Raw genomic sequence first — 17,197 nt, 5'->3', positions numbered from 1 at the left:
CTTGATAAGGGACTCCTCAAAAGGGTTGCATCTAGCAATCCGCCTAGGCACCCCAGGGGAACGCTTTGGACGGTCCCATTCTTTTTTGAGCATGTTGTCAAAATACGCGGGAAAGGGAAAAACCTTTGCCGCTCTGGATGGCTTGTGAGTGCCAAACGTAACCTGCGCCTCATTAGCAGTTGCAGCTGCGTCCCCCATTTTTAGGGTCTCACGCACAGATACAACCAGTGCATCAACCAGCACCTTTTCTTGCGCAGTGGCGTAGGTAGAGATGTCATCCTCACGATCAGAGGAGACAGGGCGCGAGGTAGTAGACCCGGCAGGGAGACCTGCGTCTGCGGTGGCTGAATCAGATTCAGAATCTGACACCTCAGATGAGGCAGGGGTAGGTGGAGGGCGTTTTTTGCCACCTCGTCCTTTAAAGGTTACCTCCATCCGGGACACAAAGGATTCCAGAACCGCCCAAAGTCCATCTATGGACAGCTAGGACCCTGCAGCCTCCTTGAGGGGGTCAGGTGGGGACACTTGTTCTGCAGGGTCAATGTTGCATCAGAGGAACGTCCCACCGCGCTACAGCGCCCCCAAGAGGTCAGACAGAGCACACTGAAGACCCCCAGCAGAGAGAGAGACCCCCCCAGACTCACCACCCTTCACCAAAAATAGACCAGGAAGTCCCAGAACGTCTGCACAGCACATATCTGCAGCGATCTCGACCCTCAGAGAAAGATCTTTGTGTCAGCAGTAGGGTATAGGAAGTGGCTCCACCACCAGAAAAAAATGCCTCTAGGAACTCCCAGAAAATGGCCACCAGTGATTCTCAATAGAAATCCACCACGAAATGGCCGCCGGGTGTACCAATATGGCCGCCGTATGTTTGCCGAAAATTGGTAGCGCCGTGCAGCCTGCGGAGCTACTGAGGGCCCTCGAGCGGACCCCCCAGCCTCATAGACAGGATCAACAGAAAGTGGGCCCTGGGAGTGACAGGTAAACACCCCCGCACGTTCGTTCATCCATCGGTCGCCGGTGGCCCCCCCCACCGTCGGCCTGAAGCTCGGTCCCAGCCCCAGGGAGTAGTTACAAATGTCCCATAGCCCCAGTAGTGAGGGGGGGCAGGTGGGAGGGGACAGAGGGGAGCCCGGGTTGTGAGGGTCTGACCACCCTAAGGAGGGGCCCGTGTCCACCCCAAAATCCACCAGGGAAAGAGGGGGGAACATTTACTCACCATACTAAGAACAGGCGGGCACCATCTCCTGACAGGACCCCTCTCCGCCGAAGTGGGGGGCTGTCGGCGAATAGGAATGCTGTGACTCGGGCCTAGACCCGGTCCTATGCGACCTGGCAGGACGTTTAACTCGTGGGGCCAGTCCCCGTCAGGTGGGAGTATGTCACAGCCGACCTAGAGCGGAGCTGGGGTCTGCGCACGCTCGCTGGCCAGCTGGGGTGACCACTGGATCTATATATCCAGCCCGTTGCCCAGATCCGGCTTAGTTGCTTGTAGATCTAACAGGAAAAAAGTACGGCGTAAAAACTAACTAGAAAAAACTATCTAGAAACAAACTTTTACCAGGACCAGAGATCCCAGCAAAAACTAGATCCTTACTCCTGACTAGGCAGATTAAAACTGACATCCTATAGCAGGGAGAGAAGGTATACCCCCTGTGACTGCCCATAGGCGTAGCCAGAACTTTTTTCTGCCTAGTGTCCTACTCCTGTAGGGGGCAGTATAACCCTACTGATATGAAGATCAGAGACTGCGTCCATCAGTAAAAGATAGAGAAATATTTTTTTGCCCTTCTATAGAGTGTCGGCATCAACATGATCGTGAGTTGGGGTTTTTGACTAGAAAGGGGTCCCCCGTACGGATGCCTGAGGCATGTCATGCCCCCCTTTGGGATGCCACGTGCCCGGGGGTTTGGTTCCCTACTTAGGATTCTGGCCTTGGATGTATGGGTGTCCCTTTGTGGTTGGCTTTGCATGCTGCCCGGTAGGGAGGGCTGCGCATAGAGCTGTGCTGAGGTCAATTGGCCCCGGACTGCATTGCTGACAGATGGGTGGTTCCATCTTGGCGCCGGGTGGTGCGGTCCAGCCCCTTTGGACAGCCCCTCGTGCGTCATTCCGTCTATCTGCCTGCCGCCGGTGACCTGGGTGCTCTGCGCAAGCGCAGAGTTTGCATCTGGATCACGGGGTGGCCAGAGTCCGTGCATGCGTGGCCCCCCGAACATTGTGTCCGCATCCCACCATGACGTTTACATGTTTTGGTGGGGTGGAGAGGAATATTAAGCTCCCCATGGCAGTGGTCACAATGAAGGAGTCTGGGGAGCTGGGTGGTCATTTCGCTGCAGACAGGTGGGAATTACTAAACCGCTTAATTAATGATGAGAATATTTGAGGCTGGTTTGGGCTGTGTTTGATGGCTTCCTTTTTATTTACAACAGAGCATAGTGGGGGTCTATGGGACCTTTTGTCTGGGGTATCGATTGGACCCTGGGTTATTTTGGAGGAAAGTATTCTGGATTGGCCCATTTAAACATTCAAGATTGACTGCTTAGCGGACTATCCTGCTCCCTTGTTTTTTGTACTGTTTGTGATAATTAAAATAAGTATAGGGCGTAGTATGAAAGCTAAGGTGTCACAATAGGACCTAAGTCCTGTTGACCTATATAATGACTGTTTGTCAGAGGCGGCTCTAGGCTTTGTGAGGCCTAAGGCAAAACTTGGACATGAGGTCCCACTCACGCCCATAATGGGAAAAATAATTCAAGCGATAAAAATTAACTGTATAAATTGCATATATTAAGAGCCTTAACCTTTGTACTATGAATTCACAGTTTCTAGAATTTTCTCTAACCAATTTTTCTTTAATCAAATATCATTAAACATCGGGTATGTATGTATATATACATGTCTGCTCGTGCATCACAGTCCCCAGCATTTCCCTATAGGTCATGATTCCCTGAGTCCCTCCTTACATCAGAGTTCAGTGTCCCCCCTTACATAAGAGTTCTCCTTTAAATCAGATTCCCCCCAGCATATCCTCCTTACATCAGAGTCCACAGAATTCCTATTTACATTAGAGTCGCCCTCTTAAATCAAATTTCACAGAGCCCCCTCACTTTAGAGTTTCCCCCTTACACTGTAAAAGGTAACTCTGAAGACTCTGATGTAAGAGGAGTTCTGGGAACCCTGATTTAGGGGGTATTTTGGGGACTCTGAAGTAAGGGGAGTTCTGGGAACCGTGATTTAAGGGGGAATGCTGGAGACTCTGATGTAAGGAGAGTTCTGGAAACCCTGATTTGAGGGGGCAAGCTGGGGACTCTGAGAAGGGGTGGATGTAATTCCGCGCTTAGGATGGGTATATATGTAAGGGTTAACACCACACCTGGCTGCTGCCCACTTCAAAAAATGCAACCCTATAAGGGAGCATTCAAAGAATTGAGAAGAGAATGGGAAGTGGTTGGCGCTGCCTAGTGGGGTGCTTAGGGAATAAGATCTTACTGTACTGGAGGTGGGTTGTTATATGGGGATCTGAACAAACTCTGCTGGTCGGATCTGTGTATAATATGTTTGTGTAATTTGGCGTGGCGATTACCAACCTACTAAAAATCTAAACAGGTTAATGCACAAAAAACCATTAGGTAAAAAACTTGTTTAAAATCTCAGCGGAAATATATACTATAGGTGCAATCGTGCAGAAAAGGTGCAAAAGTGAATAGCAAATGTGTATTAATAAGACAAATATTGTAATAATAGAGTTCAATAAATAACAACCAGTATTAAATAAATATCCATAAAAATGACAATCAATAAATATGATCTTAAGTGTGCCAATAAATATAAGTGCAAAAATAAATATATATACGTGACTAACCATAAAATAAGTGAGTGCAAAAGTGCAATAGTGCAAATATCTGTTTACAAATGATGAAAAAAAATTATATAAATATGTATATATAGCAGTATCAGAGATGTGTCCGTATAATTAGTCAAATAAATAAGTCCAAAGGCATGTGCAGTCTCAGTGGCTTTAGATCCAAAAAGAGTCTTAAATAAGTGCAATCCGTGTATGGTGGTAAGAAGTGCTCCTTTTTCCTTTATCTATGCCCAAAGATATGGTGAGTGGGCGGAAAGAAGAAGTGTTCCCCTGAGCCTGGGGTCCTGCGCTTACCAGATTCCCTTACCCCTAGCGGGGTAAACAGCGGGTCGATAATTAGGGGATCGCTCCCACACTCTATGTCAAGAACAATATAAAGGTGCTAGAAAGGAGTGACATTACGGATGGGATGAGCATGGATTTAGAATCTGTGTGGGTTGAACTCGATAGGGAAGAAGATAAGGGAAAAGTAGTTGTGGGGGTTTGCTATAGGCCACCTAACCAAGGGGAGGAGGTAGAGCTGGAATTTTTAGCACTAATAGGTAAAGCGGCAAAACTAGGATCAGTCATCATATTGGGGGACTTCAATTATCCCGACATTGACTGGGAAGAGGGGACTGCACACTCGCATAAGGCCCGGCTATTCACGGAAACCTTACAGGATAACTACATGTCGCAGTTGGTGGATTCCCCTACTAGAGAGAATGCTATCCTGGATCTATTGATCACTAATGACCCAGACATAATCTCGGAGGTAGGAGTCCAGGACAACCTGGGCTCTAGCGATCACAGGATGATCACATTTAGTATAAATAACAATATAAAAAGGCAAGTGGGGAACATAAGAACCCTAAACTTCAGAAGGGCAGACTTTCCAAAATTGTATTTATTGATGGAAAGGGTAAACTGGGACCAAACCCTGGGATCACTGACCACAGAGGAAAAATGGGAATGCTTTAGAACAATATTAAGCAAAGGCATCTTGCAGTGCATTCCTATGGGGAATAAATTTAGAAGAGACAAAGCCAAACCTGGCTGGCTAAACCGTAGCGTTAAAAAACTTATTAGGGGAAAAAAATTGGCCTTCAAGAAATATAAATCAGAGGGCACAGTATCGGCCTTCCAGCAATACAAGGAGGAAAATAAGAAGTGTAAACACGAAATCAAGATGGCTAAAATCAACTTTGAGAGACAAATAGCGGAGGATAGTAAAAAAAACCCAAAGAAATTCTTTAAATATATCAACAGCAAAAAAACTAGGGCAGAGCATATTGCACACATAATTAACGATGATGGGAGGATGGTTACAGAGGACACTGAAAAAGCAACCGTGCTGAATTCTTTTTTCTCGTCAGTCTTTACGCAGGAAAAGGAAGGGTACACTGACCATGACTGTATGGTTAGTAGTAATACACAGGACTTGCCACTATGGCTAACAGAGGGGGAAATCAGGGAAAGACTGGATAAACTTAACACAAACAAATCACCAGGCCCGGATGGCGTACATCCGAGAGTGCTCAAGGAACTCAGTATGGTTATATCTAGACCACTGTTCCTGATCTTTGCTGACAGTATTAGGACAGGAGATGTACCAGGGGATTGGAGGAAGGCTAACGTGATTCCGATATTCAAAAAGGGCCAGAGACATATCCCGGGAAATTATAGGCCTGTCAGTCTGACATCAATAATATGTAAACTTTTGGAGGGGATGATAAGGGACTATATCGTAGAGTATGCTAAAGACAACAACATCATCAGTAGTAACCAGCACGGGTTTACAAATGGGCGTTCTTGTCAAACCAATCTCTTAGCATTCTACGAGGAAGTGAGCTGTGAGCTAGATAGGGGGAGACCAGTGGATGTGGTGTACTTGGATTTCGCTAAGGCGTTTGATACAGTTCCCCACAAGCGCTTAATTTATAAAATAAGGTCTGCAGGTATCGACAGCAGGGTTTGCTCTTGGATACGGAATTGGCTAAAAGGCCGTGTCCAAAGGGTAGTAATAAACAGTGCATACTCAGACTGGTCTGAGGTAGTAAGCGGTGTGCCCCAGGGCTCAGTCCTGGGACCAACCTTGTTCAATTTATTCATAAACAGCATTGAGGAAGGGATCAGTAGTTCGTTATCAGTTTTTGCAGATGACACAAAATTGGCCAGGGCAATAACTGCACAGCATGAAGCAGATATCCTACAGAATGACCTGGACAAAATTATGGAGTGGGCAACGACATGGCAAATGAGGTTTAATGTGGAGAAGTGTAAGGTTTTGCACTTGGGGACCAAAAACATAAAAACACAATACACGTTAGGAGGGGAACCCTTGGGGGAATCAAAAATGGAGAAAGATCTGGGAGTCTTAGTTGATGATAGATTAGGCAACAGCATGCAATGCCAAGCGGCAGCTTCCAAAGCCAACAGAATATTAGCATGCATAAAGAAAGGGATGTATTCCAGAGATAAGACTATAATCCTTCCACTTTATAAAACTCTGGTCCGACCGCATCTGGAGTATTCTGTCCAGTTCTGGTCGCCAGTCCTCAGGAGGGATGTGTTGGAGCTGGAGAAAGTCCAGAGAAGGGCAACTAAACTGATTAGGGGGTTGGAGGACCTTACCTATGAAGAGCGGCTGCAATCGCTCGATTTATTTTCCCTGGAGAAAAGACGTCTGAGAGGGGACATGATAGCAATTTATAAATATCTTAATGGGGATCTCAGCTTAGAAGAAAAGCTGTTCATTCGAAGGAATTGCATGAGGACTCGAGGACATACAATGCGATTAGAGGAGAAGCGTTTTAACCTCAGGCAACGTGGGGGGTTCTTTACTGTTAGGGCTACAAGATTGTGGAATTGTCTACCACAAGAGGTGGTTTCTGCGGGTAGTATGGTGACTTTCAAAAGACTCTTAGACTTACATCTCAAGGATCAGGAGATTGAGGGCTATGTTAGATGATTACAGTCACACACACCTACACAGGTTGAACTGGATGGACTATTGTCTTTATTCAACCTCACCTACTATGTAACTATGTAACTATGTAACTCTGGCAATCAGGATGTTCCTAGATCTCTGCTCCTCTCCTTATTGGTGCATAGATGTCAGCTCAGTATATATGTATAGAAGTCCAGTGCAGTACCGGGTATATGGGAGAAAAGGGAAGCAGCCTCCAATAGTGTAATATAGTTTGTAAAAAGGCTTTATTCAAATAAAAGACAAGTACTCACATATTATAAAAGCAAACAGTATGCCCGTCTGGCATAGGACCCATTGGCACAAACAGAGCAAAAGATTACTTTACTTTATTCCATTAGAATTACAGATAGGCCCACATCCATTGCTGACCCCAAACAGTTCACTATGCTGAGTAAATTGACCATTGAACTTGTAAGATTAACAGGATGTGATTGTTTTATAAATAGTATTCATATGTAACATATCTCATCTATACGCTATATATCTGGTGTAGACATTATGTAAGAATTTTTTGCCGTTCCAGTATCATGGGTATTAAGATGATTTTATGGGTTTAACAATCAAGTATCGAGTGTTTACCAGACCACCGGGTGTACACAATACATTGACTTACCTATTACCACCATCAGTAATTTTAAATTATACCTTTTTTAAAATTTTAGTATTATTTTTCAGGAGCCTTTTTGTCCCCTATGTCTTAATATATTCACCTTGTAGTCATCCCCCAGCCCAGTCCACCTTCTACATATTTAAACACTAGCCTTTTTTACACATAGATACATGCCTCTATATTCACAAGATTTGGGTCTCCTAGCATATGTAGCACACTATGGCACTTTATGAACCCTCATGCAGATTCCACAGATTCCTGACATACTTTAATTTATTCATTCCCAAGAATTCTCATATCATTTTTTGCACATAAGAATGCACCCTATCAGTCTTTATGAGTAATTTATTTATATGGGAACTAACACTGATACTTCATTTAAACATTTTGTAATTGATAATCTCCAATAATTTTTAGATTAATAACGACTTTTATCTACAAAGCTCTGTTGTGAATACCCCTAACTATACCCCTCTTTATACCTATATATGAACTCTACCTATGGGACTTGCAAAAGAATACATATAGATTTTTTGGTTCATGAACGATATTATTTTACTATACACAAACCTTTTTTAACCAGACATTATTATATTCACATATACATTTTTCTAACAAGTGATCAACACATATATACATCGTATTATTTTTAGCCCCCTATTGCCTTCTTCTTCTATGCCTGACATTAACATATTTATATATTTTTAACCCATATATATTTCTTACTAATATATTTTTTACCAATTGATTAACACATATATACATCGTAACATTTTTAGCCCCCTACTACCTTCTTCTTCTATGCCTGTCCACACACTTAATCTGCCCAGCAACTTCTGACCATCCAAATCCCCCTATCCTTACTTTCAGATTGGTTAACACACATTTTTTAGATTACACTTTTTCTGCCTAGTAACTAATGACACATCATGGCCGGATTGGCCACAATAACTAAATTCCACACTTCCGGACCGGGTTGCCTGGTAACCACGCGAGTTATAAGGAGGCGGAGGAGACGTGGCCGGCGCTTCTCCAGATGACGTAAGACAGACGAAACCGGTAGAGAACGTGACCACGTCATTTCCGCCCTACACACCCGAGGCTTGGAACGCACATCCGGCGGTTGGGACGCACGCTATCTCTTAGTGTGCACCGCAAAAGAGGAAGTTGCGGGTCCTATGCCAGACGGGCATACTGTTTGCTTTTATAATATGTGAGTACTTGTCTTTTATTTGAATAAAGCCTTTTTACAAACTATATTACACTATTGGAGGCTGCTTCCCTTTTCTCCCATATACCCGGTACTGCACTGGACTTCTATACATATATACTGAGCTGACATCTATGCACCAATAAGGAGAGGAGCAGAGATCTGGGAACATCCTGATTGCCAGAGTGTGGGAGCGATCCCCTAATTATCGACCCGCTGTTTACCCCGCTAGGGGTAAGGGAATCTGGTAAGCGCAGGACCCCAGGCTCAGGGGAACACTTCTTCTTTCCGCCCACTCACCATATCTTTGGGCATAGATAAAGGAAAAAGGAGCACTTCTTACCACCATACACGGATTGCACTTATTTAAGACTCTTTTTGGATTTAAAGCCACTGAGACTGCACATGCCTTTGGACTTATTTATTTGACTAATTATACGGACACATCTCTGATACTGCTATATATACATATTTATATAATTTTTTTTCATCATTTGTAAACAGATATTTGCACTATTGCACTTTTGCACTCACTTATTTTATGGTTAGTCACATATATATATTTATTTTTGCACTTATATTTATTGGCACACTTAAGATCATATTTATTGATTGTCATTTTTATGGATATTTATTTAATACTGGTTGTTATTTATTGAACTCTATTATTACAATATTTGTCTTATTAATACACATTTGCTATTCACTTTTGCACCTTTTCTGCACGATTGCACCTATAGTATATATTTCCGCTGAGATTTTAAACAAGTTTTTTACCTAATGGTTTTTTGTGCATTAACCTGTTTAGATTTTTAGTAGGTTGGTAATCGCCACGCCAAATTACACAAACATATTATACACAGATCCGACCAGCAGAGTTTGTTCAGATCCCCATATAACAACCCACCTCCAGTACAGTAAGATCTTATTCCCTAAGCACCCCACTAGGCAGCGCCAACCACTTCCCATTCTCTTCTCAAGCTGGGGACTCTGGTGTAAAAGGAAACTCTGTGGTCACCAAAGCTCCCCCTTGCATCAGAGTTTCCAGAGTCCCTCTTACACTTCCCTTCCTCAATCCGCCACAGTCTAGGGCCCGACAAGTCCCGCTGCAGAAGGCTGCCATACCTGAATCCCTTATAGGTGCCACTGTAAATTCCAGTATAGTGCACTGCCATTCCTCCCTGAGGAATAGAAGCCTGCTATGCTTGGACTTGTACTGCTCTCTGTAGGGAACTGAGGAACTACTGCCTGCTATGCTAAGACTTGTAGTGCCCTCTGTGGGGACTAAGGCATGGCAGCCTGCTATTCTGGAACTTGCAGTGCCCTCTGTGAGGAACTGAGTATTCCTCAGTCCTCCACATTTTAGGACACTATAAGTCCTAGCATAGTGGGCTGTCATTCCTCAGTCCCTCGCAGCTGGGGGGGGGGGGGGACAACACAGAGTTAAACATCTAAAGGACAACTCCAACCAAAACTACCAATAATGTACAGAGTCCATATGCTATATAATGTCACAGCCCTGCTACCCCTCACCTTCCACCTCGGGTGCTGTCATTGTGTAGGGCAAAGGGCTCCAGCTCCACCATGTTTGGCTTTTATGTCAGATAGGCAGGACTGGCTCAGCTCCACTTTCTTCCCTGGCAACTGACTAGTGTCACGGGGGCCCTCTCCTCCTCCCCTAGCCACCCAGGGGCCCTCTCCTCCCCCAGCCACCCAGGGGCCCACTCCTTCTCCCCAGCCCCCCAGGGGCCCTCTCCTTCTTCCTCCAGCCACCCAGGGGCCTTCTCCTCCAGCCACCCAGAGGCCCTCTTCTTCTTCTCCAGCCACCCAGGGGCCCTCTCCTTCTTCTCCAGACACCCAGGGGCCCTCTCCTTCTTCTCCTCCTCCAGACACCAAGGGTTCCTCTCCTTCTCCTCCTCCAGCCACCCAGTGTCCCTCTCCTTCTCCTCCTCCAGCCACCCAGGGGCCATCTCCTTCTCCCCTAGCCACCCAGGGGCCATCTCCTTTTCCCCTAGCCACCCAGGGACCCTCTCCTTCTCTTCCAGCCACCTTCTCCTCCCCCAGCCACCCAGGGCCTTCTTCTTCTCCTCCACCAACCATTCTAAGACTCTTCCTACTTCCCTGGGGCTCCTCACCCCCTTTGCGTAGTAGACACCACAAATCTATGACCAGCCTGCAGAGTGACAAGTCGGGGCCTGGTTACCTTTATGTTCCCGGGCCAGGGCACAGCTCTCCTCCCAGAGCAACAACCGATGATAGCAGAGTGAGCTGACTGGGCAGTCACTTCCTACAGATGCAGGTACACGCCCACCGATTCCTCCACATCTTAGGATTACATTATCAGACGGCCAATCCCCAGGCAGAGAAGGTAGGGTAAGTGTCAGCGGACAACAGATACCTGGCAGCCGCAGTGAAGGGACTGCAGAACACTGCTGCAACTTTTATATCCAAGGATTTAAAGCAATCTTTTACTTGGGACATTTCCCTGACTGCGCCCTTCTAAATGTTTTCACTCCGCCACTGGCTGTGAGGCCCCTGTAGGTGCGAGGCCTTAGGCGACAGCCTAATTTGCCTAATTAGAGAGCCGCCTATGCTGTTTGTTTATTCATTTGTTTAGAAATGGGTCTTTGTGCTCCTCTCTGTGGGAGACTCGGCATCTGTCTTTAGCCTCAATAACTTGGGCAGGTTGATACTATGCTGGCAGACTCTCTTATCACATACATCAGGGGGCCTCACCTCATCATCAGGTATTTAGCCCAATATCTAGTTCCATGGGGAATTCTTCTTTGTGGTGTTGGGGGAAACTTAGATGCATGTGGATTTTTTTATTTAATATACATTTTTTTCTTTTTTTTTTTCAATTTGTGGGTTTTTCCTATTTTTTTTTATTTTAATCATTTGTGTATATATTTTTTTTCAGAGAGTTGAAAGACATTGCACATTTCCTGAAGAACCCTATATCGAAACACGTCGAAATAAGAGCGCATAAAATCTTTAAACAGCTTTGCAGCTCTAAAATGTTATACTGCTACACAATGAGATGTTTTTTTGATTTTATAATAGTGTGTATTTTACATATTTTTTTGTTTTTTGTGCAATAAATTAGAGATATTTTAACTCTTTGAATATGTTAGAATTTATTATTTGGTAGAGATCAACACCTTTAGAGTCCCACATCTCTTTTCACCTTTGTCATTCAAGGTAGGAGGAAGGGTGAGTGCCCAAAGGCAGGGAATCAGACACGACAAAACTATCAGAACAAAGGGCACTAGGGCCCTGTGGAGATAGACAGTCTACCACTCTCTTGGAGCCATGCTCTGAACCCTATGATACCTTACCCCTGTGCTTGTGATCTGCTAAGTGCTGTGCAAACGTGTCCCCAGAGAGGTACTCATCAAGTCCCTTAATGATTTCATCCAAGGAAGATCCTAACAGGCGATCCCCCACAAAGGGGAGATCCGATAAGGCCTTCTTGGAAGCTTGGTCTGCAGACCAGCATTTTAGCCATATCATGCGCCAAAGGACCACTGCTGCCACGGACAGCCTAGAAACTAAGGAAGCCTCATCCAGAGAGGCATCGCAGATAAATTGCAACTGGTCTGTCAGCTCCGGAAAGCAGAAGCTCTTCCTCATCCAGATCCTGGCACAATAGCTTTGACCACTCTGTCAAGGTCTGGGACACCAAGGCAATGGTGAACACCAGCCTAAGGACTGAACCAACCATAGTAGACATGTGTCGGACCAAGATCTCTGCTTTCCTATCAAAAGGGTCTTTAAAACCCCGGAGACTCCTCTATCAGAATTAGAGTGGATTTATTCAGCCTGGAAACCTGAGAATCCACCTCAGGTGAGACTGTCCACTTTTTAACAGGGACTCTTCAAAGGGGTACCGTCTAGCTAAATGCTTAGGTACCACCACATTGCGTTTAGGGCAACCCCACTGACTCACAACAATTTTGTCAAATTAGGCGGGAAAAGGAAAAACCTTTGCAGCTTTGGAGGATTTTCGAGTACTTTAGGTGACCGACACCTCCGACGCAGCCACATCCTCCATTTTTAAAGTTTCCTGCACCGATACAATCAATGCATCCACCAGCGCTTTTTCATGTGGGGCTATAGTAGAAGAGGAATCATCCTCGCTACTAGAGCACTTAGGGTGCGTGGACTCAGACCCAGCAGGGTGACTTCCCGTCCGCGGTGACCAGATCAGACTCAGAATCTGAGGAGACAGAGGAGCCAGGTGAAGGCGGTGGAAGTTTTTTGCTGGTCCATTTATGCAGGACCATATCAACCTTAGACACTAAGGACTCCAGGGCTGCTGCCATTGCAGACAGGATGGACTGGGACTCAGAAGAGCCCGAAACCTCTGAGATGAGATCAGGTGGTGAAATGTGATCCAGGGACTCCATGGTTAACCAGGGAACCACACAGGCAAAAAATGAGAAAACACTGCTAAGTGACCCCCCCGCTGCCGCACTAGTGGCCCCACAGTTTCCAGCACAACCAGCCGCTACTATAGCAGAAAGGGAGAGCCACAAGGCACCCACAGGAACTCCCCACCCACGGTCAGGCACAGAGCAGAGCGTCAGATGCTGCACACCATGCAGCGATCAGAGAGAAAGAGGAAGTCCAGGAGTCAACACTAGAGGTTCACGTTTGCAGTCACCGCCCATAAGGCTCCAAAAACATGGCCGCCGCTCTATTCAATGGGAAACCACAAGAAAATCGCCGCCGGACTACACAAACATGGCCACCAATATATACAGCCAGCCGTCCACAACAAAATGGCGGCTCCACGCAGCTCCCGGGACCCACAGGGGATCCAAAGGGAACTTTTGACAGTAAAGGGGGCCCTGGCAGGAGCCCCCACCAGGACAACTCCTCCCTAAATACCGCGCGTTCTGCTGCCCGTGGCGCGCCCCTCCCCCGGCCCCCATTGCCTGCTCGACACCCCCAAAACCAACCTGGACAGGTATGGCCACCCCCTGGGGGGAGCTAGGTGTGGATAAATGGGGGTGGTCCACAAGAGACCCGGACATATGGGTGGGAAGGAGGGGAACCTGGGGGTCCTACCATCCCAGGGAGGGGCCCACATCCACCCCAAAAGGCCACCAGGGAAGGGGGGACACTACTTACCATACCATGGAACCGGGTGGGCAGAGCATGGAATGGGGGTGCTGCGGGCCAGGAGGCACACTGCAACTCAGGCCTAGACCAGGTCATATGTGCGCTCGTGAGACATTTAATTCACAGGCCAGCCACCGTTCAGTGGGACTATGTCGCGGTCGACCTAGCGCGAAGCTGAGGCCTGCATGTGCTCACTGGCCGGAATGGGGAGACCGTAGGAATCTAGAATATCCAGTCCATTGCCCAGTCCAGCATTTGATTGTAGTTCTCACAGGAACAAAAAATAAAAAGAGGAAAAAAATTGTTTTAAAAAGAAAAAGTGCTAGGACCAGAGATCCCAGCAAGGAACTAGGTCCTTGCTCCTGACTAGGCAGAAAAAACTATAGCAGGGAGGGGGGGGGGGGAGTATATCCTCTGGGACTGCCCCATAGGCATGGTAAAGTTTTTCCCTGCCTAGTGTCCTAGTCCTGTAGGGGGCAGCATAACCCAATGGTCATGAAGATTCTGGAGCTGTGTCCGTCAATGAACGAAAGAGAAAGAATATTTTCTGGTATGAAGGGAGAGATTAAATTTCATTTAACAATTTTAAGTCTAAAACTTGTAGAAAGCTAATAAAAGAGGACATTTATTTTATTTTTTATTTAGTATTTAGAAGGGAGTGTGAGAGTCAGTGAGAGATATGAGCGAATTTTGTATACACTACCATTAGAGATTTAACACTATACATTATATATAGCTTTACCTGAATGACCCTAAAAGCAATGCCAAATCCTTCTTCTACATTCTTTCCCCCTAAAATGACCTAAGAAACAAGAAAAACATAATATAAGAGGGAAAATACAGTATACATTTGGTAAGCGTTTTGAAACATTAAGAACACTGTCAATCAATGCTTTTACAGAAAATATCACATACTTTTTAATTTTTACAAGCTTTTTCATTTTTGCAAGTTAGATGAACCATAATTTCTTTTACAAACACAGTTTTGTTTTTCTTGCACCGACGCTCCACATCCAACCTGATGGAGCTTCAGAAATCCTGAAAAGAAGAATAAGAGAAACTGCCCAAAAATAGGTGTGCCAAGCCTGTAACATTTTTGTGGAAATTGTATTAATATTTCTGTGAGCATTTTTCCTGATGTGTCTTAAATTGCCATTATGTCTCCCATTTTCGATTTATAGGTATTCGCTATGTATAGCGAAAATGGCTTTAACCAGCATTGAGGAGAGACTGTTAGTTGTGGAAACCTTCCATTAAATGGAGACTGCATACCACTCACCTGATCTCCAGAATGGTGGGCGCTCTGAGCGGCTAGTGAACGCCGGTCCGGATCTATGGCAGTGCGATGCGAAGTCCGCCACGCAAACTTATATCAGTTAGCTGGGGGGGATGCGTTTGAGAGGTGGAATTATCATTTTGATAAGTACCTGCCCTTTAGCTAGAATAATGGCTAGTAGCTTTCTGCTCGGTCCACAGAATTGAAATACTGCTGCTATTTCCTTTGCAGATATAGTCTCATTTACTGGAACAGTAGCATAATCACTATCAAATATGGTTTTTATGAACTATATTTTATAGGATTCACTAACAGATTATGACGGGAGTGCATGCGTATGTATTAGCGCGGCCACGTTCATGAGAATACATGCTAGCTCCATTGTATAGTGTTTGTCGTGCATTTTACTAAACGTGGGGCCCATTATTAGCAATAGTGCATGGTTCCTCCTGCACCCAAGGGCTGGAAACTCATGCGTACGGCTCAGCCTGTTCATTAACAGACACTTCCCTTTCTATTGAACTTTTGAATGTATACGTGTGTGATTGGTTATTTTGTATAGCGCTATTGTACACCAGAGGCTGGTTGGTTTTGTTGAATAACAGTCTCCTCCAACTGTAAACCCCTTTCTCTCGACTATAAATAAACAAGAACCCTGTGTTGGAGCAGGACTAATTCTGTTGACATCGACCGTGACACAGCTTGTGTCTGTTTCTCTCTGTCGCTGAGCGTGCAAGGATTTCTTTATACCAAATAGCTGTACATTGTACTCTTCATTAAAAATAATTATTGGCATATTAAATATTCGCAAGTGCGCTTTTAAGCGCACCGAGCAAATTTCTATGTTCCAAATACCTTTAACCTGTTGCCATCCGCGCTACAGCCTATATACGGCTGCAGCGCGGACTCAAATTTTCGGGAGGCCGTTTTTAAACGGCCTCCAGTGACACACCCCCCGCGCGCTCCCGCGAGCGCACAGCGGGGAAAATCTGTGTCGGCCGTGTCCCTTGGACACGGCCGATCACAGATCGTGATGAATGGCCAATCACAGCGGCCATTCACCACGTGATCGGGCCGTCCAATGAGCGATGATCTCATATGTAAACATATGAGATCATCTCTCATCGCCGGCGCTCCTTCCTCACACAGAGCCTGCAGTGTGAGGAAGGAGGGGGAGCCTCACAGCGCCGGGGACACACAGCGATGTAATCAGGGCACTGATCACCAGTGCCCTGATTACTAAAAGGTAAAAACATACACACAGTGCCCCCCCATCAGTGCCCACAGTGCCCGCCATCAGTGCCCCCATCAATGCCCACAATCAGTGCCCATAGTGCTGCCAGTCAGTGCCCATCAGTGCCTGCTCATCTAGGCACTGATGAGCACTGACTGGCAGCACTATGGGCACTGAGTGTGGGTACTGATGGTGCTGCCCCATCAGTGCCGCTCATCAGTGCCACCCGTCAGTGTCCAGTGCCATCCGCCAGTGCCCATCAGTGCTGCCTATCAGTGCCCATCAGTGCCGCCCGTCAGTGCCGCCTCTCAGTGCCCAGCAGTGCCACCTCAGTGCCACCTATCAGTGCCCAGCAGTGCCACCTCTCAGTGCCCAGCAGTGCCGCCTATCAGTGCTCATCAGTGCCGCCTATCAGTGCCGCCTATCAGTGCCGCCTATCAGTGCTCATCAGTGCGGCATATTAGTACCTCCTCATCAGTGCCCATAAGTGCCACCTCATCAGTGCCCATAAGTGCCACCTCATCAGTGCCCATAAGTGCCACCTCATCAGTGCCCATCAGTGCAGCCTATCAGTGCCCATCAGTGCCGCCTCATCAGCGCACATCAGTGAAGGAGAAAAATTTATTTTCAAAATTTACTCGTAGAAAATAAGAAAAACTTTTTTTTTTTTTCAAAATTTTCTGTCTTTATTCTTTTTTTTTGTAAGAAATAAAAAACCCAGAGGTGATTACATACCACCAAAAGAAAGCTCTATTTGTGTGAAAAAAATGATAAAAATTTCATATGGGTACAGTGTAGCATGACCGCGCAATTGTCATTCAAAGTGTGACAGCGCTGAAAGCTGAAAATTGGCCTGGATGGGAAGGGTGTTTAAGTGCACAGTAGGCAAGTGGTTAAT

The 17,197-nt window shown here is 46.0% G+C and overlaps 1 protein-coding gene across 1 annotated transcript in view; it reads right to left on the bottom strand.

Moving 5' to 3' along the window:
- ZFYVE26 (zinc finger FYVE-type containing 26) overlaps positions 1-17,197 on the bottom strand; it is a 1,347,068-nt gene that overhangs the window by 111,738 nt on the left and 1,218,133 nt on the right. The window contains exon 36 of the mRNA XM_082275187.1: positions 14,532-14,591. Within this exon, the coding sequence (XP_082131313.1) occupies positions 14,532-14,591 (60 nt within the window). The remainder of the gene's footprint in view (positions 1-14,531; positions 14,592-17,197) is intronic.

This window comes from Pelophylax lessonae, assembly GCF_965119305.1.
Source record: "Pelophylax lessonae genome assembly, chromosome: 13".
In the NCBI taxonomy this organism is placed as follows: Eukaryota; Metazoa; Chordata; class Amphibia; order Anura; family Ranidae; genus Pelophylax; species Pelophylax lessonae.
The sequence above is the reverse complement of the archived record's forward strand: the minus strand, read 5'-3'. Positions and strand labels throughout refer to the sequence as shown.